Genomic DNA, 25,932 nt, shown 5'->3' with positions numbered 1-25,932 from the left:
ACATTAATAGTAATTCGATGTACCAATAGTAAACATTATTGCATTACTGCAACCGAGTAATACTGCAATGCAGTGAGAAAGAAAATAGTAATAATATGTAATTCCAACACGTGTGTGTCATATGTACCTGAATTTGAGAGAGGATATTTCTCTGTATATATTTGTATATATTTGATTAGTAAAAAGTGCAAAGGTCCTCAATCTGTCCTCTCAATATAAGGTTAGCGAAAATGTCTGAACCCTGTTGCTTGTCAGTGTAAAGTGTAAATTATGATTAAATGGTCTAGCCAGTAAGACATTGCTGCTTATATACAGTCCTACTCATATACATTACTTGATATTTTACATACACTGTAGTTTGCAATAATCTCTTGAATGTGTAAGTTAAATCTATTGGAAAATATTGTATTCAAACTTACTGCGGAAAGACTGATCTGTAATGGGCAACATGCATTTCTTAAACTGTACAACCTTACTATGCAAGGTTTCAATGAAGTAGCAAGAGACTTAGCTTTAACAAGAAATAAAAATCCCTTCCTAAATAGAACTAATCACCAACTTACTGTCCCTGGCAAATAGCATGTTTGAACATAAAAGACACTTGTATGCATGCTCACATTTAGCATGCTGATTAAAGTTTATTTCAAGATGTCTGTATGGTTTTCCTGATAGCAATAAAGAATAGCTTCATTTTTATTATTTATTTCCCACTCTAATCTATAGGTCTTGGATATATCCTTTGTGCACAGTACAATAATCTGGTCGAAATTCGAAAGTTGTAGGTGTTTTACCACTGGAGGCTTTTAAAGAGCCTGGACAGCCACTTGTCTGGAAGGGTCTCCTGCTTGGGCAGAGGATATTTATTTATTTATTTAGTTTGTCACTCATGTACAAGAGAACAGGAATAAGAATAAATAAGAACACAGGAAATGGGTACAAATAAATGGGGACATTAGGACAGGGACATTAGGCACGCTGGTGCACTTATGCATGCCCTCTTACAGACCTCTTAGGAATGGGGTGAAATCAACAGTAGACAGTTTAAGGTTAAAGTTATGGGGGTTTGAGGATGCAACAAGAGTGAGGTAGTGCATGCCAGGCACTCACCGCTCTGTTGCTTAAGTCTTATTTTCTGCAATCAAGTTTGGTGCAGTTTACCTTTAGTTTGTATCTACCGTGTTCTCCTATATTGTTGTGGTTGAAGCTGAAGTAGTCATTGGCAGGTAGGACGTTGTAGCAGATAATTTTGTGTACTACGCTTAGGTCAGACCGTAGGCGGCGTAGTTATAGGTTATCCAAGCCCAAAATTTCGAGCCTGGTATCATAAGGTATTGGATTAGATATAAGATCTCCAGGGACCCTTCCAACTCGTTATTCTGTTACTTTTTTTTAGCTTCCACTGTTGGCTAGGTGCTGCCACCTATCTGGGCTACACAAAATGAACGGGAGAGAGGAGGAACAGAACTGAGCTGAGTGGAACCAGAATGCAGAAATGGTACCAGCTCAAATGCACCCATTCACGATCCCGCCTTTAAAAAAAAGGTATAAAATGGCATGGATGCCGTTTCAATTTCACACGGCACGGCAAGGATTTAAACTACAATGTTTCTGCTTTATAGTAAATCTCACCATTATTTACTAAACCGGGACTGGAGGATTACCTTTCTTTAAACGCCACCCTAGGTTTGAGCTACGTTGCAGGTGGTAAAGCGATCAAGGAGCTAATAAGTAACCCGCCACTTTCGCAGGGCAAGAAATACAACAAGGCGCCCCTGAGAGACTCCTCTCACAATAACGCCTCCTCCCTCACATGCTCTCCGCGTCTGTCCTCCGATTGGCCAGCCTCCTTCCCCCTCTTCCGCAACCAGGGGCCGCTGTCATTGGAAGGCTGTCAGAACGTTTCGAGCCGTCACCGCCGCGCTCCGGCGGCCGCCCGATCGTAACCAACGGCAGGGCGGCGTAAAGGTATCAATCTCGGAGCGGCGACCAATAGAGGCGCGGCTCTCCCCTGAAGCCGAATGTTGATGTGGCTGACTCGGCCAATGGGAGCGACGGTAGCCAGCTCGTGCTGCTTTCGCGGCAAAAAGGATTTGGCGCGCAAACGTGTGCGAGGCCGGGACCAGCTGGGAACAATAACAGTGGCTGAGTTGAGCGCGAGCGGATCGGCTGAACTCGCTGGTGGAAAAGACGGACGGAGGAAAAAAAAAAAGCTTCCGTTGGATTTTGCCCGGGGCGGGGAGAATCTCGGAGGGACCCGAGTGGAAGAAGCCTGAGCAGCTGGGAAGTCGGCGCTGGCCCGGAGAGCGTGGATGGAAGAGCGCCCTGCGATGTGCTTCTGCCTGTAACCCCCCCTCCCTTCCTCTTCCCCTTCCCCTTCCCTCCCGAGCGGCGCCCAGACAAGGACTCGCCGATGTCCTGCACAGCCGCCCTGCTGCTCTCCCTCCTCGCCCTCGCCTTCCAACTTACGGCCTTGGCTGGATGCGGCTCCTCCGGACACCATTTCCCGGGCCTCTGCTCTTAAAAGAGGATGGGGCGTGTTCCATCCTACCAGCCTCTGCCATCCGGTGTCTCCTTCCACCGCAGCGGCCGGGACGATGACATTAGTCCGCTGAGGCGACTCTGATTCCGGGGTGGGGGGGACTCAAGACGGGGGGGACAGTTTCGATTTCCTGCGGTGTGTGGAGAGGAGGGGGGGCAACCCGGGCTCCCAACCCCCCCACCCCACCCCCGCCCTGCCTTCCTCCGAGTCCTCGGGCATGTGAGTCCCAGCGCTTTGTGCCATGTCTCTGGAGGGGCTGGAAGTAACTCAGAATGTGGCAGATCTGGAAGCCTTGCTGAGGGGAGCGGAGGCCATCCATGTGATGGAACAGCAGATCGTGATCATTTCCACTCCAGACCAGCTCCCCGCGTCCGAAGGAGACCACGACACCGAGCTGCTGCTCTTTGCCACTCCACAGCCCGCCAGATTGGAGACCGTAACGCAGAGGCCTGCTCTGGAACGGCCACCGGTAATGCCACCGCTTTTTCCTGCAGCTGCCTTCCAGGAAACCAGGCGTTTTGCCAACGGCCAAACGTGCTGCTAAATGTGCGAAGTGTGTGTCACGCGTGGAGCATGAAAGCATTAGCGTGTTCGTGAATGTGTGTTGTGGATGGTATGGGGGGGGGATTGTTCTTTTCATGCTAGCCCAAATAATGTGTAGGACATTTGTTTAGCGCTGGGTGGGACCTGATTCTGGAGCATTTCTCGAGCAAGCTGCAGGAGGGCCTTGGTGGTGGCTGGGTGCAGAAATACATAAATTATTCTATCAGACAGTAAAAACTGCGTTGGGTTACACATAATGGACGTTCAATCGTGATAAAATGAGGATTATGATTATTTTTAAATCCTATGTTGAGAATCTAGTGGTCCTAAGCCCTCTTGTGTCTTGCCATGTATAAGATTCAGCTTGTTACTTTTGTGTGAATCTGAGCAATGAGGGAAGAAGGACCATTATATTAGGTAGACCTTTTTCTGAGTTTTAAAGTTAGAGAATAGCAGGATATGCTAGTAGTTGTATCTATGAGTTGATATAATTGGTTTTAAAACAAACACAGCCTTTGTCAAGACTTTCTGGATAACTATAATTATAGGAGAGTTTTCAAACTTGTGACTGAAATACTGCTGCTTAAACGTGGCATATGCAGCAAACTTGCAGGAAGGGCAGAGAGTGCTCATGAAAACATGCAAAGAAATGATTAACTAAAAGGCCTAGGCCTCAAAATGTGAAATTGTAGAACTTAACCTGCAAGATGTTCCTCTCTAACATACATAGTTAATATGTTTTTTAGTCTGATAGTGAAATTTCTTATGTATAATTGTTTGCAAGTTAACTGAATTATAGTTGGCCTCTTCTTTCCTTATAGAGCAATAGCCTGCAAATGTTGTTAATGAGGCAGCTTCACTTCCTGTTACAGGATGTTAAGGGCTGAGTTCTGTGCAATTTGTTCTTGCAGTAACAAAAGCAAATGTTTGGCTTTGGTTGTACTATATGTTGCTTTCTGTGGAGTAGCATACTGCTTGATGTTATACAAAAGAGAAGGGAATTCAAAAAGCAATGAGCTTGCCATGGCATGCAGAGGAAATAAGTGGCTTCAGCAATGGAAGTCTTATTGCTATTCTGCCCCGGAATTAAAGTGTTTAAACTGGGGGGGAAAGCCTAAGGATGTTCCAGTGTTATTCACATACAAAGCTATATACATATCTTTATACAAGCATATACATATAGAAACAATGTCTACATTAACTTTTATCTAGTACTTTTATTGATGGCTAATGGTGCTGTTCATTTTTTTCTTTAAAATATTTGGAAGAAAAAAACAAACCTGAAAAACATAAAATTTAAAAATATTTGTGCATACTATTTTGCACATAACATTCATATAAAGAAATAACCAGGTCTTTCAAGGGTTCTGGAGGGAGAAGAGTTTTATAATAGTAATCATAACATAGGAGTAAGTGCCATCTGGATTTTAGATTTCTGTACCACAGACTGTCTAAATTTAAATGTTTAGATCCTTTGGGTACAAAGTTAGACTAAACATTCCTGTTTTACTGGACCAGTACTTGCTCTGTTTAAAGCTAAGCGCACTCTTCATGTCTGCAACATGTTTCGGCTGTGGCCCAATGGTAGAGTGCCTTGTTTGTGTGCAGAAAGGGTCAAAGTTTAGGAAAGGAAGGTGGAAAAAAACCTACTGCTTGGAATCTTCCTGAAAGAGACAGTAATCGGACTTGGTATAAGCGAACTTCTTTGTTCCTTCATGCTTTTCACCACCTATGCTATTGGTGGTATATCTATGACCCCTTTATTGAAATGATGAGAATTGTAAGCCTAGCCAAAGCTGCTGGTGAAGAGTGAGAGCTCTTGTTTGTAATTGGAATGAAGGAATGATGTGAAAAAAATAATGTGCTTGGCCCTGAAGTTGCCTACACTTGTTTTAAAAATGTTATCAGGCAAACTATTTCAGTCCTATTCTTCCACATATTATGGTGATGGAGAAAGGGACTGTGTGCATTAATTCTATCTTTAGCACCCACGTGCTTATTGTTACGTTTGCAATGGAGTCAGCGGTGTGCATGTGCAAACATGGCACTACATATGAAATGTGAGGTATGAGATTAGGGCTCCTGATAACATACTGTAGCAGAATAAGAAGTGTACATATGTATGCATCTTTCACATGACACAATTTATTCTGAATGTGGAAGCAAACCCTTCATAGTTATGTTTGACCCCCCTGTCCCTATCTGTATGTTTTTACCAGCCTTTCAATTTTATTTGTAGGACTAGTTTTAAACTTTTAATTTTGTAATTTTTTGTTTTATTTTGTTAGCTGCTTTGAGTTTCTCTTGATTAGAAATATGGGCTGTATACCTTGAATTTATAAATAAGTGTTCAGGCTAAAACTGGAGAATGCTATCTCTCTCTTCCATGGATTGGTAGAAAAATGGAGAATGACTGGAAAGATTTCAAATGAATTTTCTTAAGTTATTATTTTATACAAAACAAAATCATTTCAGCAGATCAGACCACCTCCTACAAAAAGTGTAATTTAATTTTCCTCCATTAATTTGTGTAAATGGTTTTTTTTTCCTGCCTTTCATAAAAGAATGTTACAGCTTCCAAATGCCACATTGTAGACATTCGATTTTAGTAATATTGCTTCTGCTTCCATGTGTCTGTATTAAGAAATACTGTTCCTGTTGAACTTTGGCCCATTGTTTAGAAGGTGAAAATGACATTATCTTTCCACAGAAGAAAATGGAAGCTCTCCTGTAGTTTCTTCCCCTGCTTTCTCAGTCAAGCTATTTTATTTAGCATGATGCAAACTTGCAGTTGTTAGTCAGTCTGTTAAATCTATCATTTGCTGCATTGCTTAGGATTCTCTTCCTTAGTGGTCCACTGCTGGTGAACTCAAGCTCTTGTAGTTTCCTTGTGGAAGAGTTTGATGGACCAATGTAGCAAACATTGTTGCTCTTTCTCAGCAGGCGGAACAAGGGAGGTGGTGGCCACAATTCTTTTTTGCTGGCTTGACATCCTCCTCCCACAGAGGCCCTTTCTGTCGAGGAGCCTACAGTACATGGAAGCTTTACAGTCGATTCTTTGTTTTAACTGTGGGGGTCTGCTGTTTGGGTCAAGAATCTGTAATGAACTTTCACTCTGTTGTCTCATGGGGTGCCTGTTATTCAGAGAAGGATTTAAAAAATATCTGATTTATCCATCATGTAAGCCATTGACTGGTAGTAGGCTTAAGGGCTTGACCTATGAGGAATGGAGGATGCCGGTATCCTAGAACATTATTTACATGACTCTGTGGTTGACAAGAAGTCATATGTGGAATAACGAAGGAAGTTCTCTTAAAAAAACAAGAGAATTTCTGGATTATTCTGGAAAAAAAATATTTCTTATTCTAAAGTATTCAGTTTAAAGTTTTGGCATGTTAGTATTAGCTTTTTAGATAAAGCATGTTCCTGTTCTTTACATTATTAAATGCTTTCTTTACATTAATGGGGATATGTAAAATCTCACTGATGTTTCTCCTTTATAATGGACCTGCAGTTCACCTTTACTGAACTCTACTGGCTTTACTGATAGTTTAACATAGTTTTCTGTTACCTTTTCCCCCACGTGCTCAAACACTGGAGATGCCAGGTTATGCAACAGCATAGCCAAATATATACTGAACCCTCTCAAATCCAGATTCTAACTCAGTGTTTCTCAAACTTGGCGACTTTAAGTCCTGTGGACTTCAACTCCCAGAATCCCCCAGCCAGCTATGCTGGCTGGGGGATTCTGGGAGTTGAAGTCCACAGGACTTAAAGTCGCCAAGTTTGAGAAACACTGTTCTAACTGAATCTATCTTATTCAGATTACCCTTGATGTTTTCAATCAATTTAGTAATGTGTAAATCATTCATTAACATAATTGGGGGGGGGGGTTCGAACACGGGTTTTTTATGTATAAAAAGTACACTTTTGTACTTCTTTTGATACAACAAGGGGATATTCTACTAGAAGCACCCAATCAAACACCATTCAACAACTCTTTCCTTGTGGAGGGAAAAATAGAGTCATAGTTCTACACTGGAGGCTCATCTGGGATTAAGGATATATGTCTCCTGATTTGTTGAATGATGTTCATTGGGTAAAAAATATCCTCTTTAGGAAGGCTGGTCACAGTGGACATGAGATTATTCTCCTAGCCGGTGCATTTTTGACCACTGTTAATTCCTTTAAAATGAAGATATTCTCCATAGTGAGGGGAGGAGTATCCAGGATGGGTTGACCTTGTCCTCTCATTGATTGGGCTGAGTCAGATAAGCTCTTTGGGCCACGCCCTGGTCACCAGGTACCACCTAGTTATCAACTCAGCCTCTCAACGGGCGGCTGTGATCATCCCAAGCTCCTGGAAAATTTTAAAGAAAGGATTGAATTCACTGTTAACTTGATTGCATTCGCTGCCTCCCTGCCTGAGTGAGTAACTGGCTCTTGGCTGATTCCCTGGCCGGGAAGAGAGAGAGAGAGCACGCGTAGCAAGCCCTTCAGGGCAACGCGCAGCCCAAGTCATAAAGAGAGACCTAGGGCACTAATCGAGACTGCGGGCGAGGGGACGCTCCCTTGGAAGCCCCGGGAAGGCAGTCATGTTGGAGAGGCTCAGCCGGCGCCGGAGTGTTCCGCCGCTTCCCCCCAGGGGGTCGAGCGGCAAACCGTGGAGTTTTTAAATGCAGCGGAGTGCCCACGCCTCCCTGCAAGTGCCAGAGAAAGATAGCGGCTCGCAGGAGCTCGCAAAGCTCGGAAGAGAGTGGAGGAAGCGAGAGAAAGAGCTCTCCAGTGGCAGTGGAAGTCGCACGGCAGCCCCAAAGGCACAAGCTGCTTCCACGTGTTCCCAGGGAGAGGAACTTTTTGAATTCGGAGCTGGCGGCCATTTTGGAATCACGTGATCCAAGATGGTGGCGCCCAGCAGCACAGGGGATGCCGGCAAGACTCAAGCCTCCAGCCCAGCAGCCAGCAGCTCACCGGAGGAGCAGAGGAGCAGCTAACCAGATCAGAGACTGCTACAGACGCTGCTAAGGGAAGAGGAGGAGGCAAGGCAAAGGCAAAGAAAAAGCATGTCTCCTCCAAGGGGCCAAAGAGGCAGGCTGCAACTTCAAGCCCCCAAAGCCTGGCTCCAAATACGAAAGGCGGAGGCACCGAGCCTTGGAGTGCATTTGCCACAAGGTCAGCAGCAAGAGGACTACCCTGGCCAGGAACCTGGGGAAGGATTTCCAGGGTTCTTTCTCCTGGTAGGATTGCAGATGGGGACCCCCCCACACAGGTGAGGATTCCCTTTGATATTTCAGGCATCTGGGGGGCTGCACAAGGATTGCAATCACCCCCACGTCCCACAGCAGCTTCCCTCCCTGGCAGCAGCTTTTTAGCAGCCACGGATGCAGCCCCAGGCAGCCCCCATGCCTAGGGTCTTGGAAGGGCTAGGGACTCAGGAGGAAGATTTTCCAAAATCACCTGCCTCCTACCAGGGGGACAGTGATTCGGATTCCGAAGAGGGCGAAATCAGAGAGGATAGACTCTCTGAGGACGAAGGAATGCCTCCTCCCAAACCTACCTTCTCTGGATTGTTCCAGCCCTCTTTGTACAAATCCCTTCTGTTCAAGGCCAAGACAAGTGCCAAGCTTGGCAACAGGCCAACTGAAGCCCCAGTACAACCCTAGGGGTTTTCAGCGGAAAACATTTTCAAGGAGCAGACCATCGAGGCAGACATGGTGCCCACACCCAAGTCTTTCCTAGACATGATCAAATGGCAGTGGGACTCCCCCACGGCAGTCCCCATGCCCACTTCCACGGACAACACCTTCTCCAACGTGGACAGGGACATGGCCCAAGTGCTTTCGCAACCCACCATCGGTGCACCTGTCACTGCCCTGCATATGCCTACTAACATGCCAGGGGAACCAAAGAATCCCCTGAAGGCGGAAGACAAAAAAGCTGATCTCACCTTACAGAGGATGCATTAAGCAGCCGCCTGGGCAGTGAGAGCAGCCACCACTGCCTCCTTCTTCAACCGGTCATCTCTGCTTTGGCTGCAAGACCTGCAGCAGCAAATTCCCATTTCGGATGGCAGGGCCATCCAAGACATCAACAAGCTGGTGTACGCCACCCAGTTCTCCTCAGATGCTACCTTAGCTGCAGCCGAGTTTGCTTCAAGGGCGATCACCTCATCTGTGGCATCTTGCAGGCTGCTTTGGCTGAAGCAGTGGCAAGCGGAAGTACGCCACAAATGGTGCTTGGCATCGGCCCCCTTCACGGGAGAATCCCTCTTTGGAGCAGCCCTCGACCCATTCCTGGTAGAGAACAAGGACAAGCAGAAGGTGCTCCCCACCGTTCATAAGAAGTTCAACTTCAGGGCAGCGACATATCCTAGACGCCCCAACTCCCGGGGGCAGGATTTTGGGTCCTCCTTCCGGGGGCAAGATTCCTTCAGGGGGTCGGAGTTTGGGTACTCGGGTCCCAGGCAGTACCACGGAGGTTTTTCATCCAGGCAGAGATACCCAGATAGACAGCAGAGGGGCAGACAGCAGAAGAGGCCCTTTCGAGGGGGAGGAGGAGGCAGCGGCGGCGGACGCTCCTTCCACAAGAACTACACCTAGACCTAGCTCACCTCCCATTGGGGGGCACTTGGCGTACTTCATTGACCTCTGGGACTTAACCTCCTCCCACAAGTGGGTCCAGAACACCATTCGGTATGGTCTCTCACTCGAGTTCCTCTCCAACCCCCCAAGTTCCTTTCGGAGCTGCCCTGTCTCAAGCAACCCGACCCGGAGGTTGCTGGTGCAGGAGGCCATCCAGCACCTGTTGGAACATCAGGGACATCCAGCCAGTGCCTCTAGAGCAGCAAGGCCAGGGGTATTACTCTATTGTCTTTGTAATTCCTAAGGCCTCGGGTGGCTGGAGAGCGATTCTTGACTTGAAATGCCTAAACCATTTCATCAGTTATCGGAGGTTTAAGATGTATTCACTGCATTCCATCCTGGAAGGGATTAGGCAGGGAGATTTTCTCACCTCCATAGACCTCACAGAGGCCTACCTGCATATACCCATAGCCCCGGAACACCATAAACATCTCAGGTTCTGCCACTAGGGCACCACTTTCAGTATCGAGCCCTGCCTTTTGGGTTGTCGTCCGCCCCTCGAGTTTTCACGAAGGTAGTGGTGGCATTGGCAGCTCACCTGAGGCACGTTTCTGTTCGAATTCAATGTTATTTAGATGACCTGCTGTTGCAGTCATCCTCCTTCAAGGGTGCATTACGGGATCTAGACACTACTATGGCAGTCCTGAGAGACCATGGGTTTTCGGTAAACCTGGCCAAAAGCCACCTTCATCCCTCCACTAGTCTGGTCCACCTAGGAGCCCTGATAGATACAGAGGCAGGCACTGTTTCTGTGTCATCAGAAAGACAGCTCTCTCTTAGGCAGCTAGCCGCTCAGGTAGCCAGAGGGTGTAGGGTATGCTTAGCCACACTGTCCAAGCTGCTTGGCACCATGGTGTCTGCCATTGGTATTGTCCCTTGGGCTCGGTTCCACACCAGAGAACTCCAATGATTCCTTTTGACTTTCCAGTGAAGGTGCATGAGCTGCTCCCAGACCAAGGTTCTTCTGCCCACAGAAGTATCCCCGCTCACTGACTTGGTGGACGTCCCCGCCAATCTCCAAGGGCAAGATCTTCAGAACGCCAGACAGGGTGACAGTAACAACAGACGCAAGCCTGTTCAAGTGGGGCGCCCATCTGCGGGCTCAGATGGCGCAAAGACAATGGAACCTGGTGGAACTGACTCACGACTTAAACTGGTTGGAGCTCAGGGCAGTCCGCCGGGCCCTCCTTCAATTTCGTCACCTTGTCAGGGGCCGCCACATCTTAGTCCTCACAGACATCACCACCAAGGCTCATATAAATAGACAGGGGGGACCAGATCGAAGGCCCTCATGAAGGAGGCCAAACAACTGGGGCAGTGGGCCAAAAGGAACCTTCTGTCATTGACTGCGGAACATATGGCGGAGGTGGACAACCTCAGAGCCGACTGGGTCAGCCGGACCGAGGTAGGCAATTCAGAGTGGAGGCTGCAGCTGGTGATATTCAAGGAAGTGGCAAGGCACTTTGGACGCCCAGAGGTCGACCTATTCACCACCCCTCTCAACGCCCAGCTCCTGAGGTTTTATTCCAGGTATCAGACATGGGGAGGCGGGGAGGTGGACGCTCTCCGATGCCCATGGCCCCGGGGGCTCCTCTATTCCTGTCCACTATTACCCCTGATTCCCAAGGTCATACATAAAATCCTGCAGGAGGGGGCGGAGATGGTGATGATTGCCCCACACTGGCCCCGGAAGCCTTGGTTTGCTGATCTCCCATCTCTCTCAGTGGACAGGCCTTGGAGGATTTCCCAGGAGAAGATCTCCCTCAGCCAGGGATCGCTGGACCACCCGGACCCTCAGTGGTTTCAGTTGACCACTGAGTGCTTGAGCGGAGCATCCTGAGGGAAGGCCACTTCTCCCCCAGGGTGATACAGACTATTCAGGCGGCTCGCAGACCTTCCAAGCAGCGCATTTACGGCGCTACATGGCGTGCCTTTTCAACATGGTGCAGCTCCAGAGGCCACGATCCGGTTCGAGCCATGATCCCGCAGGTTCTGGACTTCCTTCAGGCGGGCCTAGGCAGAGGGTTAGCTCCCAACATAATTAGGAGACAGATCTCGGCCATCTCATCGGTACTTCTCTGCGGTAGGTCTCAGACCTTGACTCACCACCCCATGGCCAGGCGATTCCTCAAGGGGGCATCCAATCTTAAGCCACCTACGATATACAGGTACCCCTCCTGGGACTTGCATAAGGTGTTGGATTCTCTGACAGGTCCTCCTTTTGAACCTTTGTGAACTGTGTCTCTTAAGTTTTTGACTCTTAAAGTGGCCTTTCTGGTGGCCATCACCTCAGCCAGGCGGATATCCGAACTACAGGCTCTGTCGGCCATGGAGGATCTCTGCGTGTTCCACCAGGACAGGGTGGTACTAAGGTTGGACCCCTCCTTCATCCCTAAGGTGTGCTCCTGCTTCCATCCCTCGCAGGAATTGATATTGCCCAATTTCTGCCCGGACCCCTCTCACCCGTTAGAGAGGAAGTGGCACACCCTAGACGTAAGGAGGGCTCTGAGGATTGACCTCAGAAGAACCTGGCCGAACAGGAAGTCTGAAGCCCTGTTTGTCTCTTTCCAGCCGGGATCCCTGGGGAACAAGGTGACATCTACCACCATAGGCAGATGGTTACGAACCTGTATTGTTGCCGCCTACCAAGCATGGGATCTGCAAACACCGAGCTCTATTACAGTGCATTCCACACGAAGCGCGGCCACCTAAACGGCCTGGGCCACCCAGGCTTCATTGACTGAGATCTGTAGGGCAGCTACATGGTCTTCCCCCTCTCCATTCACTAGGAACTACAAACTGAACTCCTTTGCCTCTGCAGAGGCTTCATTTGGGTGTAGGGTGTTGCAGGCTGTGCACAGGGCAGAGGTGACGCCTCACCAGGCATAAAGTTTGTGTGAGCTCTTAACATGGGTATCATGGGTCCCCTGGGGACGTGTAAGCTTTGGTACGTCCCATCCTGGATACTCCTCCCCTCACTATGGAGAAAGGGCGTTGGTACTTACCTGATACGCCTCTTCTCATAGTAGGGGAGGAGTATCCAGCCTCTCCCTGATAGGGTTATATAAGGTGAGCGTTAGGTTTGACGGTTGAGCTGTTCTGTTGAAGAAATAAATAAAGGTTGATAAGATAAAGTCTGGAGTGGATGACACAGTGAGTCGGATAAGGTTCTTCGCTGATAACTGGGTGGTACCTGGTGACCAGGGCGTGGCCCAAAGAGCTTATCTGACTCAGCCCAATCAACGAGAGGACAAGGTCAACCCATCCTGGATACTCCTCCCCCACTATGAGAAGAGGCGTATCAGGTAAGTACCAACACCCTTTTTCTCATTTCTTTGCAGTGATGATGCTGTGCTTGTATTTTTCACAAAGATGTACTACTGTTTTGTGCTGATAGAAATGCCATGTCTCCTGCAAGCTAGGAAGGGAGAAGCTGGTTGCAACATTTTATGGCATAAATGTGACAGGAAAAGACAAGCTCATAGACAGATTGTTCATATTAAACAGTAATACTTCTCATGACTAAATCAAAAATTATTGTCTTATTCATTGTATAGTTCATTAACCATATTCACTAGTTTCAAACCTCACTCCCATTCAGAGGCATTCTTGGCATCAGTTTTCCAGTATCCATATCTATTCTGCAGATCCAAACTGGTTTAATTACTGCAGCTTTTCACCCAGGGCCTCTAGAAATTCTGGTTTTATGATGATGTGAAGTGTTTTTAATTTATGCTGGGTTCAGGATTCCTTTTATTGTGGGAACTGCCTGTTTTCTAAGGTTTCAGTCAGACATGTGTATAATTACTCCCTGAAGTATTTTTGTCATGCTTTGAGATCCTCTGAAATAATTCTAATATATTGTGAAAATTATCTACCATTCATATGTATACGGATACATTTTATTAATGTTAAACCAAACCAATTTGCCCAGTTTTTCAGTTATTGACTCTTATTTTAGCCTCCTGTTAGGATTCCAGGTGTGTTATACCCAAAAGCAAGTAGGTATAGATATTCAAAGGGCTGAAGGCTCTCCTCACAGGTGGGAAGGGTGAGATTTAGTTTCATTACTTATCTTTTTCATTAAGATACTTCTGTAATCTATATATATAAAAGCCAAATACCACTCACTCATCATGAAATCTCCAGAACCATAAAGCCTACAAACTTGAAATTTGGCACGTATGTTCCTATTGGCTTCTAGGTGTTCGCTAAGAAAGGATTTTTCGAAATGAACATCAGATTATTAATATTTCTTATACAGTAATTAACTTGCTCTGATGCTAAGGAGTTCTACTCCCCCTCCCCACTGCCAATTGCCTCACATTCCGTTACCTCAGTTCAAACTGGCAGACGTTCCACTCCTTCACTCAGGAGCAGTCTGGGGTTCCTTACAGTACTAAATGTCGGTACCTCACCAAAATGTCTACCTCTTCCACCTATGGAACTGCTTCCGGACTCAAGGCGGCGGGAGCAATATTCCCTTATTATTTCAATCCCCAACCACCACTGAGCCAATGGATTGAACCAAAGTGAACCAGATTTCTCCTGCATTGCCTGATCACACAGTTTCACCACGAAGCACGGGTATCCAGCTAATACTCTATATTGTAAAATGAAACCAATTTTGCAATCTTAAAATTCAATCCCAGCAATACCAATGAGAATTCCAATACTAATGCCAATCCAGGGAGACAAATACATCTTTCTTAGCAATTATTTTAAGAACGGTCGGTATTAACCATTCAGTTGTGTCTGACTCTTGGCAACGTTGTAGGCTCTCCATGCTACCTGCCAAGCACAGCTTCTTTTTGTTGTTGGATGTCCATCTTTGTATCAGCTTTGATGGTATCAAGCCAGCTTTGCTTGCCCCTTCTTGATCCACTAACCATTCCTAACCTCATTGAGTTCTCAAATGAAGTTGCGTGCATGACATGGTCAAAGTAAATCAGACGTAGTCTTGTGATTTTGGCTTCTAGTGAGGTATCTGGTTTTACGTGATTCAGCACTTCTCTGTTGGTAGTTTTGGTTGTCCATGGTAAATGCAATTATTTATGCCATCACCACAGTTCAGAGGCATTAATTTTAAGTAACTGGAGCATCGTGGAGGCTTGCGGAGGCGTCGCTGGCAGGTAGGACACATACGGGCGCCGCACGCGTTCATGTGGAGAACGCCAGGCCCCGTTGCAACCGTATTGGTTGCAACGGGATACGGAACCCACCACTGCATTGCTGTATGGCCTAAGGTTATCCTGCGTTTGATTTCAGGTGTAAGACTGCCATCTTGAACAATTTTTGATCCAAGGAAGATAAATTCTTGAACTACTTTGATTTCCAACTTGTTGATTTTAAAGATCTCACGTCCATCTGTTTTAAGAATATGATGTTTAAAAACAGTGGGGGGGGGGGGATATGTTTGAGACTGTTTGGAAAATTAACAATATGACAAAGAGAAGGGCAAAAGGCAATGGCACTACTTTAAAAATTGGGAGTAGGCGCTTTTCTTTTTGCTTTATCTTCACCATCTCACTTCATCTTGATATAAGCTTTAAATATATTTCTTGTGCCCAGATAATGTATTTAAGAGAGCAGGACAATGCAAACAAAAGAGAAGAAAGCATAGAAACAATAGCAGTGTTCCTAGCTTGAACATTTTGATGGGTGTCATTGGTCAAGAGACTAAGTCAGCAGTAAAAAAGAATAATGCATATTCCCAGTGCTTACTCACTGTTAAATTCATAGGCAAGCTTTGAGAACTGTGAATAGGAAGAAATTTAAACAATGCATTCGTAGACCAAGTGGAGGTCAACCTTAGCTGAGCTCCATCTGAGAGACCTGATCTTCGTGTGTCTTGAGTGCAAAAGGACAAAAAGGAATTAGGTTGTCCTTTTCTAAAAGCATGGGTGGTTATGTGTAAAGCAAGGGAAAAATGAAGAGAGAAGTTTCTTGTTACAGAAGCAAGAATAACACACAGTATAACAAAATGTAGCAGAAATAGAAATACAAAATTTCCATATCACACACTATCTAGACTAACTGTGATGATCAGGTTATATGTTAAAAATCTTATTATCTGGCCGGACTTATTAAATATACCTACCCATTCTCTACAGTGAGTATGTGTGAAAGAGATTTGCTTTCCTATAGAAACAAAGATGTCTTTAAAAAAACAGTATCCAGCTGGTGATTGCTTTGTTAGCCATGCGTTGTGGTTATTGCAGATACTGGCTTATAACGTACTTACATAGTTGAATGATTAGGAAGAAAGCCTATTTCAATTTTGTGGGAAATTATATAAGCAAGAAAAAATAAGATAGTTTGGAAGTGTAGACATATAATTTGTGTGTAATGGCATCAAACTCCATTTCATTTCCAATGTACCAGTTTATCAAAAAAATTGCCAATTTCCTGAATTGTCCTAGCCTCTATTTGCTTCTATTACCTCAATCAAGTTTTTTTCTCCAATCTTGGTACATACCTACTAAAGGTTATCAATTTCTAATTGTGTTAGCTAGTAATCTCTTGTAATTGTCATAGGGAAACATAAAAGTACCTTGCAACAATATTGTAATTATGGAAACTAAATATCTGATAATTTAAAAAGAAAGAATAATGTGATTATATCCTAAGCCCATGATGGCAAAGCTATGACACGTGTGCCACAGGTGGCACGCAGAGCCCTCTCTGCAGGCACTCCAACCATCGCCCCAGCCCAGCCCCAGCGTGCATGCGTGTGTGCCTCCTGCTGGCCAGCTGGTCTTCGGGTTTCTGCAGCACATGCGCCGGGGTGGGGTGCATGCGCAGGGGGTGCTTGCATTGCATTTTGGGGATTCGCCTTTGTTGGTGCAGCTGGGAATGATTGCGGCCTGAGACACTGACCTGCCTTAGGTATTGCATACAAAATTGTGTTTGGTAATGTTTTACCTGTAAATGATTTTTTATGCTTTAATCACAATAATACGCACACGAACAACCACTTTAAACTCAATGTAAATTGTTTTAAACTTAACTGTAAAAAATACAATTTTTGTAATAGAGTTGTGAAAATCTGGAATGCTCCACCCGAATCAGTTGTCTCAGCTACAAATTTTCACAGTTTTAATCGCAAATTGACATCCGTGGACCTCACTTCATACTTAAGAGATCCTTAAAGGGGTGTGTATGATGAGTGCACTAACATGCCTATCGTCCCTGTCGCTGTATTTTTATATTCCTGTTTTCGTTTCTGTTTGACAAATTATAATAAATAAATAAAATAAAATAAGACTTTTCACTTTATCAATGCAAGTACAACAATTTCAGTAGCCTATCACATCCGTCTCATTTCAGCCTAGAACCATGATGGTGAACCTATGGCACGCGTGGCAGGCAGAGACCTCTCTGTGGGCACGAGCACCATTGCCCCAGATCCGATCTCCATGGCGTTTATTTCGTGAGCTTCTGTTTCCCTGCAAACAACGAAACAGAAGTTCATGAAAGAAAAAGATCTTACCTCTGACAGAGCTGCCGGTGTTGGGATGCCCTGCCTCCCTCCCGCCAGCTGGTCTTCGGGTCTCTGCTGCACATGTGTTCGTGAATGCATGTGCCTTGCAGTTTGGGCACTCGGTGCCTAAAAGGTTTGCCATCACTGACCTAGAATCTCTTCATCCTATATCTTACCGTTAACTCTTAGCAAATGTATATATTTAAATTTATATGTAAAGTATATATTGGCAATTTTAATATATATTAACCTTAAACAATTTTCATATTCCTTTCATTTACGTTGTACGATAACTTACTCTTTTTTCTAGAAATAAAAATATTTTCTGCCCATGTTTTGGAACTATAAAATATTTAAAACTTCATCATTAAAAGTTAATCAGAAAAGATTTCATTAAGAACTACCAGAAACATCAACATACTGAAATGTAAATCCCATTAAATATTGCCCCACAAATTAAATCTCTTCTCTTCATCTCCTTTTAGAAACTCCTTTGCCAGTTTAACATTTTCTTACAATTTTAATACTATAGCTGATAACTTTCTCTAACAATACAAGAAAAAATCTTTTCCCATATTTTTATCTTATCTTTATCACATCTTTCAAGCTTCCTCATTCACTCCTGATCCCACAAAATGCTGCTAGAAAAAAAATCATATAATTTTAACCTTAGTTGAATGAGCCTACTTTTTAAATCTTGTTGTTTTTAAAAGTTTAGTCCTTTTAAATAGTGTCCCAGAAAAAAGTTTCTTTTCATTCTCTCTTTATCTTTTCTCAGGAACTCCATAGGTATAACACATCTCTTTTGTAAGTTCAAAATGAAAAATATTCCAGTCATTCTTTTGAATTGAAATCCACACAGAAGCCTCTCTTCTGATTTATTATTTGTGTCTCCCTTTTGCTACTAAAATATCACCACTTTCATTTTTAATCCTTTATATAACATCCTTCTCAATGTCATTTTTGTATGCTGTCAATTTTAAATCCATATCCAAAGCCTGATTCTGAGTTGTTTCTCTTTTGACTCCTCTTTTGAATCCATTTTTATAGAAATGGACAATCTTAAAAGAAGTTCTACATTTTTGCAAAATATCCTAGAATTCTTCCAGAATTAAAGTACTTTTCTCCATTCTATATTAATAGGTCTTCTCATTTAGACTGAATATTCTGACAGTGATGCTCATATCATTTTGCAAATTAGTTTTAATCTACAATTAATTTGATCTACATAGGGCTGCATTTTAAGATCACCTAAAAACTGAAATCGGCCAGCCTGCAATGGCCTTTTTGCTTCCTGTCCAGTCACATTCCTGCAGCACTCATTGCCAGTCTGTTTCCAAGTAAAATTCAAAATGTTAATTACTGCCTTTAAAGCAGTGGTCCCCAGTCTTTCTGAGCTGGTGGGGGGGCAGTGGCAGTGAGGGGGAGAGGGGATGGTGCCGTGCAAGTGGCGTGCATGTGTATGTGTGTGTGAAGGCTCTTTATGTGCAAATGAAGCTTTTGCGCGTGAGCACACATGTCCCCTTGCTTGTACAAATGGAGTTTCCCCCGCTCACTTGCTGCTTGTGTGGCCTCAGGATTGGGGACCCCTGCTTTAAAGCAGATATGCCTTCCACCCTGCTTACCTAAGACAATAAGAGTTTGTCTTTGCTCTATAAATTCTGCATATCTGACCTGGATGACTAGGACTGTCTACCATGTGTACTCCCCAACTAGATTGTGCTATGGGAAGTGGTTTCATAGAGATGTTCTTGGTGGCAGATTGCTTCCTATGGAACATCCTTTTCCTTAAGATGAGAATGATCCTAGGGCATGCTAAAATGAAATGATGGGAATGGTTTGCCCCAGATAGAGACAATGAGAGGATGTAAGATAGGAGATTATCCAGAAGGTCAGCAGCTGGTATAGAATTGGTCACCGCTGCCATTGTGCTGGTCAGCTGTTTGGCAGTCAGTGATGTGGCAGCAATGACAGAGATAGAATCAGCAGAAGTTCCAGAACCTCATGGTACTATTTGATGAGCGGTAATAGTTGCTCTGGGTGTCAAATGTGCTAGCTACACCCCTGGAATGGCCCCCACTCTCTTGGCCCTGCAGAGGCTATTAAAGTGACTGGATAATATCAGTAAAACTTCATAGACAATCTTTATGATAGTCATCTAAGTTTATAATCCACCATTAGAGCAACAGAGTAGGGATTCTGGTCAGAGTTTTATCATCTGGTTCAATCTGAAACTGACAGAACAGCAAGCAAAATGAGCTGCCTGTAGGTGAAAACTGGAAGACCAAAGCTGCTGCTAATTTTTGCCCTTAATGTATTTTAGAATTGAGAAAATGAGGAAATGAACATATTTTAAATATATTTGTTTAAAATGTAACAGTTAATTCAACTAATTAAATGTAATAATTAATTTCCCCCAAACCCATATTATCTATCTATCTATCTATCTATCTATCTATCTATCTATCTATCTATCTATCTATCTATCTATCTATCTATCATCTATCTATCTATCTATCTATCTATCTATCTATCTATCTACCTACCTACCTACCTACCTACCTACCTACCTACCTACCTACCTACCTACCTACCTACCTATCAATCATATTAATTTTATTTATTTATTCATTAAATTTATTTGTCCCCTATCTCACGGTTCAGGCAACTCTGAATGGCCTTACATTTAAAGGCAGCCCTTATTCAATAAAAGTAAGATGTGTAGATATACTCTTAGTTTTACATGATTACTTCTTGTTTCACTAGAGTTAAGTGATGTGGCTATTTACAAATCTCACTTATTTTCCAGGTAAAACGGAAATTGAATTTGGAGACTGATCATCAATACATTGCAGAGCATACTCAGGTGGTTCGAGGAAAAGCAAAAAATCCTATAAAAGGTACTAGTATATAGATGGGAACTCTGGTACCCTAATTTCTGCAGCTACTTCGAGAATCCTTGTCCTAGTGAAGTGATGGCGAACCTGTGGCACGCGGAGCCATTTGTCAGGGCACGCGAGGCGCTGCTCTGTCAGCTGGTTTCACCCTTTTTTAAAGCCATTTTTCACCCTCCCCAGGCTCCAGAGATTTTATAGGAGCCTGGGGAGGGCGAAAAGAGCCTTCCCTGCCCCCCCCCCCCCAAGAGGCCCTCTGGAGGCTTCAGGACCGTCCGGAGGCTTCCCTGAAGCCTTCGGAACACTTAAAACGACCCTCCGAGCAAACCAGAAGTGACTTCCCGTTTGCTCGGAGGGACGTTTTAAGCTCTCCAAATGCGTCAGGGAAGCCTCCGGATGGTCCCTGAAGCCTTTGGAATGCTTAAAACGACCCTCTAGCAATCCGGAAGTCACTTCCGGTTTGCTCGGAGGGTCATTTTGAGTGCTCCGAAGGCTTCAGGGACCGTCCAGAGGCTTCCCTGAAACCTTCGGAACGCTTAAAACGACCCTCCGAGCAATCCGGAAGTGACTTCCGGTTTGCTCGGAGGGTCATTTTAAGTGCTCCGAATGCATCAGGGAAGCCTCCGGACGGTCCCTAAAGCCTTCGGAATGCTTAAAACGACCCTCCGAGCAATCTCGGAGTGACTTCCGGTATTCTCAGAGGGTCGTTTTAAGCGTTCCGAAGGCTTTAGCTCCTGAAGCTCCGGAGGGCCTCCAGGGGGGCGTGGGAGGCTCTTTTTGCCTTCCCCAGGCTCCTATGAAGCTTCTGGAGCCTGGGGAGGGCAAAAAAAGCATGTAAAAATGGGGGGGGTCGCGCCTGTTGTGCGTGCATGTGCACTGGGGGGGTCGCACATTGCATTATGGGTGCGGCATGCCCGCACACGACCCCCCTGCGCTCCCCCCACTTGTGGCACGCGAGCCAAAAAAGGTTCACCTTCGCTGTCCTAGTGACTTAATAATGCCACATTCTCAATACAATTATTGAGGTATACTGCAATTGGTCCAGTAAAATCTCGGAAATGACTGCTAGTACTGGGACACTGGAGTATTGATGCTTTTTCAGGCTCGCTTTGCTTTTGAATTGATGAGGGAAATGGCTTTTGTTTCTGAAATGACATATATTGTGCAAAGTTGCTCTTGAGATTTCAAAATTTAGCACCCTAAAAATCAGAGATTTCTTTTATTTTAAAGGTTAATTTCCTTGAAACACAGGCATTTATTTTAACTCATTGCTGAAGTTGAATGTCTCATCTGAGTTCACAGTTGAGTTTGGCAAATGATGCTATCTTATTCACAATTGCCATTCATTCAATCGAATCAGTCAATCAATCAATTTATATGCTGCCCATCTCACACTTCAAGGAAACTTTGGGCAGTTTACAATGTACAATCCATCCCAAACGTCTTTGGTAGTAAAATCCATTTTTCATATCCCCACAATATATCTTGGCAGCATACTTGGTCAGTGTGGGAAAGGTGAGTGGTATTTCTTGCTCTCTCTCTCTTTCTAGGGTAGTCATTGCAGCTTTCAAGCTAGATGAGACCGAGAGAATGATAGAAACTCTGAACCAGAGGATGCCTATCTCCAACAACGTTGCTTGCTTTCTTGTCAAATGAATAGTGCAAGCTGAGCAAATAGATGGTTTAAGTTTGGGATTTATTTAAGAAGAATTGCAGCTGTTGTAATTAAGCCCTGATTCATCCCCAGGTTTAAAGTCTCCTGGAGAGAAATCCCGCTATGAAACGTCTCTCAACTTGACCACCAAGCGCTTCTTAGAGCTATTGAGTCAGTCTCCTGATGGTGTTGTGGATCTCAACTGGGCTGCTGAAGTACTAAAGGTGCAGAAGAGGCGTATTTATGACATAACGAATGTCCTGGAGGGCATCCAGCTCATCACCAAGAAATCCAAGAACCATATCCAATGGCTGTAAGTAGAATGTCACCTGTCAATCTCCCAACTTGGTGTTCTGGTGATGTTTGTTTGGCTCCATTATATTGTAACCCAGAAGTAGAGCACTGTCTGTATAATAGTTATATATTAAGTTGCCACCGTTTCCATTTATGTTGTTGGTACGCTTATTTAACTATTTATAAATACCGCATTTTTCGGAGTATAAGACGCACCTTTTTCCCTCAAAAAAGAGGCTGAAAATCTGGGTGCGTCTTATACACTGAATATAGCATTATTTGCCTCCCGAAACTCCGCCCCTTCACTAAAATGGCTGTGCAGAATTTGTAGGAAGCTTTTAGAGAGCTCCTGGCGGCGGGGGGGGGAGAAATTGTAACCCGCTACCCCCAGGAGCACTCAAAGCTTCCATGCCCTTTTTTTAACGAAAAACGGGCCCCTTTTGTGTGAAAAATGGGCCGTTTTTTGCTTGTCCCCCCCCCCCCCCCTCCAGTATTCTGCAAGCTCCATAAAGGCTATTCATGCCTTTGGAGTAGGGGAAATGGGCCAGTTTTGCAAAAAAAATAGGCCATTTCTGGGAGGTTTGCAGAATGCAAAAACTTTTTTTTATTTTCTTCTTCAAAACCTTGTTGCGTCTTATACTCAGGTGCATCTTACACTCCGAAAAATACAGTAGTTTATAGATTCTTTGTATGTCTATATGTGTTTTCAATATAGATTGAAAGCCTATATGTGTTTTCAATCAAGAGAACTAGAACATGTTAATTTGAATTATCCTAAAACAAAATTACAAATGGAATATGCCTGTAAGATTATTCTGTTATAATCTCTTAGATGCCTCTGTGCATTTGTGGAAGTATATTCAAAAGAATATTTGTCTTAATTTACTTTAAAGCAGTACTGCAGCTGAAAAATTTATTGCAAGGAAAACCACATTATCAACATTAGACTAGTGAGAATATCATGAATAAAAGTGCATTAATCTGTGTTCAATTTAGTTAAAAGTGAGACAATAATTGTATATGAAAATTTAATCAATTGTGTAAATAATTTTAAACCATCAGTTTCTCCATGAACGTATAATTGTTGCTTATTATAAACTTATGTTCTGAGAATTTAGTATATTTTGCTGCTTATTATCAGATAGAAATAAATACTGTTAAATATGTAAATTGAATCTTTATGGGTTAGTGGACTACCCTGTTAGGGCAGTAATCCAACATTCTTGCTAAATGACACCTTTATTGTTTCCACAGTGTTCATACAATTGGTACTATGGCTGGTACTATAGATGAGAGACTCAGGGAATTTTTAAGTTTGCAGATGTACAAGACAATATGATGTGATGGTTAAAATATTGGGTTACAACTAAAGAGTACTCTTATAAGCCATGGAAGCTCACTGAATTATTTTGGTCAGACATTATCTCTTATCCCAGTATATCTTAGAGATTTGTTGTTATGAAAAAAAGTTGGTAGAAGGAGTGGAGTGCAATTCATACCATAATGAGACCCTGAAAGAAAGACAGAATATAATTCTAATAAATAAATGAGAAGTGAGCATGCTTGGTGACCACTAAATGTGGATGAGAAGAGAATGGAATAATTAAGATGGGAAAGGAATGACTTTAGGCAGATTCCTGAAGCTTCCTGGTGATATTAGACACTACCAGTTCCAGAACATATTACAGACAGAAACTAAGAATATAAAAGCCAAGCCTCAAATACCTTAAAAATCTCTCAGGATTTATTAGGCATGGTCAACGGGAAGAAGATTGTTGCTTGGGTCACTACTTTCCAGGCATATGTCACAGAAAGCTCCCTAAGCAGATCCACTACAAAGGTCAATCTGATATATTTGAGGAACGTTCTCATAAATCAGCACTGATATCATCTTGGAAGCAAACAGATATCTAATGACTTTGTATAACAACCAGTTACACTAAGCGTAACCAAGAGGTTGAATTCTGCACTTGCTAAAATCTCCAACAGGTTTCAAAGGCAACCCCATAAAAAACTGAATTACATTAGTTCAAACATGGGATTATTAAGACAAGGATCACTTGATCCAGAAAAAAAATTAAAGACTTTTTAGTTACTGTGACACGTGGGTCTTCAGTTACAAAATGCATTGCTTGGAGTTATTCCTTAATTCATCTGCTGCTTTGAAAGAGCTCAGAATTATCTAGAACTACCTGTCTTCCTAATTCATAGGCTGGAACTTCCTCTCAACAACATTTCAGTCTTGTTAGGATTCAGTCACAGTTTATTGGTTCCCATCCAGCCACCTACTCTCCTAGAACATACCCTGCACAGCCTCTTACGCCTATTGATGATACCTTGGTTAAACCTCAGAATGATTTCTCCCAATGGCTTTATATAGATATTAAGGATATTAAAGAGGACAACATGGAATCCTATACCAGGCATAGAGTTAGAATACTATGTGGCAAGAATATTTTCTCCAGGTAATTTGTTGAACTTTCCCTTTAAAAATCAACTAATTTACTTAATTGAGCATTTGTCTTTTGCTGTGTTATTCTGACAATGTGAAAGCACACACAATGTAGTTTACTTCTCATCTACTTCCCATTAGTCACAGTTATTAGTCACAGAGTATTTCATCTTGCCTTATTCTTTTTTCTAGGGGGAACCGGACTTCTGTGGCGGGCACCAATAAGAGTCAAGTGTTAATGAAGGAACTACAGGATCTTCAATCAGCAGAACAACATCTGGACAGCCTCATCCAGATGTGTACTACTCAATTCAAGATCCTTACCGAGGAACCTGAAAACAAGCAATATCCTTCTCTTCAAGATGAATGGGGATTGGATGGCTTTATCCACTCATAGAGCACAAAGCAGGTTCATAGGAGCAAATCTTCTGCAGTAACCAGTAGCAGTAAAGTGCCATATTCCAAAGAGGAGCTGCACTCCCGACATTCCTGGATTGGGTGTTGGTACTTTAATTTGTACTTCCACACCCTGTGAGTTAATGGAAAATCCCTACCTGGCTGTTGGCTAAGGCTCTGAATTGTCAGTGAGGTGTGGAGGTATACATGTGTGTATATATCTCAGAAAGAAAGGAAAAGAAGGGTGGTGGTGCATCTGTCAGATGTTTCTTGTTGATTTTTGCCTGGCAGCTCTGTAGTTGAACCTGTTCCTGATAATGAAATCTGCAATCCACCCGTTCTGGTAAATGAACAGTCTTAACATATGCATATGAGAGAAAACTTCAGCTATCCTTTTTTCTCTTCCCTCCCCCCCAACCCCATTGTTTCCCCTTGCAATAACGTTCCAATAAAATAGGTTTGCAAGTTCCATATCACAGGTAAAATATATTTGGTAAGGCCTTAAGTATACTGAATGAAATTGGTTAGATTAATCTCTTCATCTCCTCACTTCCACAGGATTAAACTAATGAGTGTGCTCATAATTTTGAATAATTGAAATTAATTTTCTGACACTCTACAAACTTGTGGAGAATTTCACAGATCTCAGAGATTGCAAGAGAGTAACTGTTAACAAGCACTGTTTTCCAACTGAAAGTGTGTGTCCTGAACAGATTATTTATTACACAGAAATTGTAGAGGGAGGGAAATAATTAAAATTTGAAATAGACTGGCATCGAAACTTTAAAAGGAAAGAAATAGAAACAGGCATACAGACATGGTTATTTTGGAATAAGATTAAATCTTCGTGGCCAGATTAATTGCATCCTGAAATTAAGGAAGTAGCTAGTCTAAAGCTATTGTAACCCTGAATGGTTGTTAAATGACCGTTCATTAATCAAGGACTTCTTGTATGCCTCTTTCTTATTAAGTAGTGATTTGGGCCTAACAGTTGTATATTGCTATTCTAGTTTTGTATCTTGACACATATCTTGTG

General features: G+C 43.6%; 1 protein-coding gene across 1 annotated transcript in view; it reads left to right on the top strand.

The window, feature by feature from the left end:
* Nucleotides 1–2,070: 2,070 nt before the first annotated feature.
* E2F1 (E2F transcription factor 1) overlaps nt 2,071–25,932 on the top strand; it is a 31,609-nt gene continuing 7,747 nt past the window's right edge. The window contains exons 1-4 of the mRNA XM_081949643.1: nt 2,071–3,008; nt 20,016–20,106; nt 21,848–22,067; nt 24,693–24,845. Of these exons, the coding sequence (XP_081805769.1) occupies nt 2,781–3,008; nt 20,016–20,106; nt 21,848–22,067; nt 24,693–24,845 (692 nt within the window). The 5' untranslated portion in view covers nt 2,071–2,780. The remainder of the gene's footprint in view (nt 3,009–20,015; nt 20,107–21,847; nt 22,068–24,692; nt 24,846–25,932) is intronic.

This window comes from Natrix helvetica, assembly GCF_964273705.1.
Source record: "Natrix helvetica genome assembly, chromosome: 3".
Classification (NCBI taxonomy): Eukaryota; Metazoa; Chordata; class Lepidosauria; order Squamata; family Natricidae; genus Natrix; species Natrix helvetica.
The sequence above is the reverse complement of the archived record's forward strand: the minus strand, read 5'-3'. Positions and strand labels throughout refer to the sequence as shown.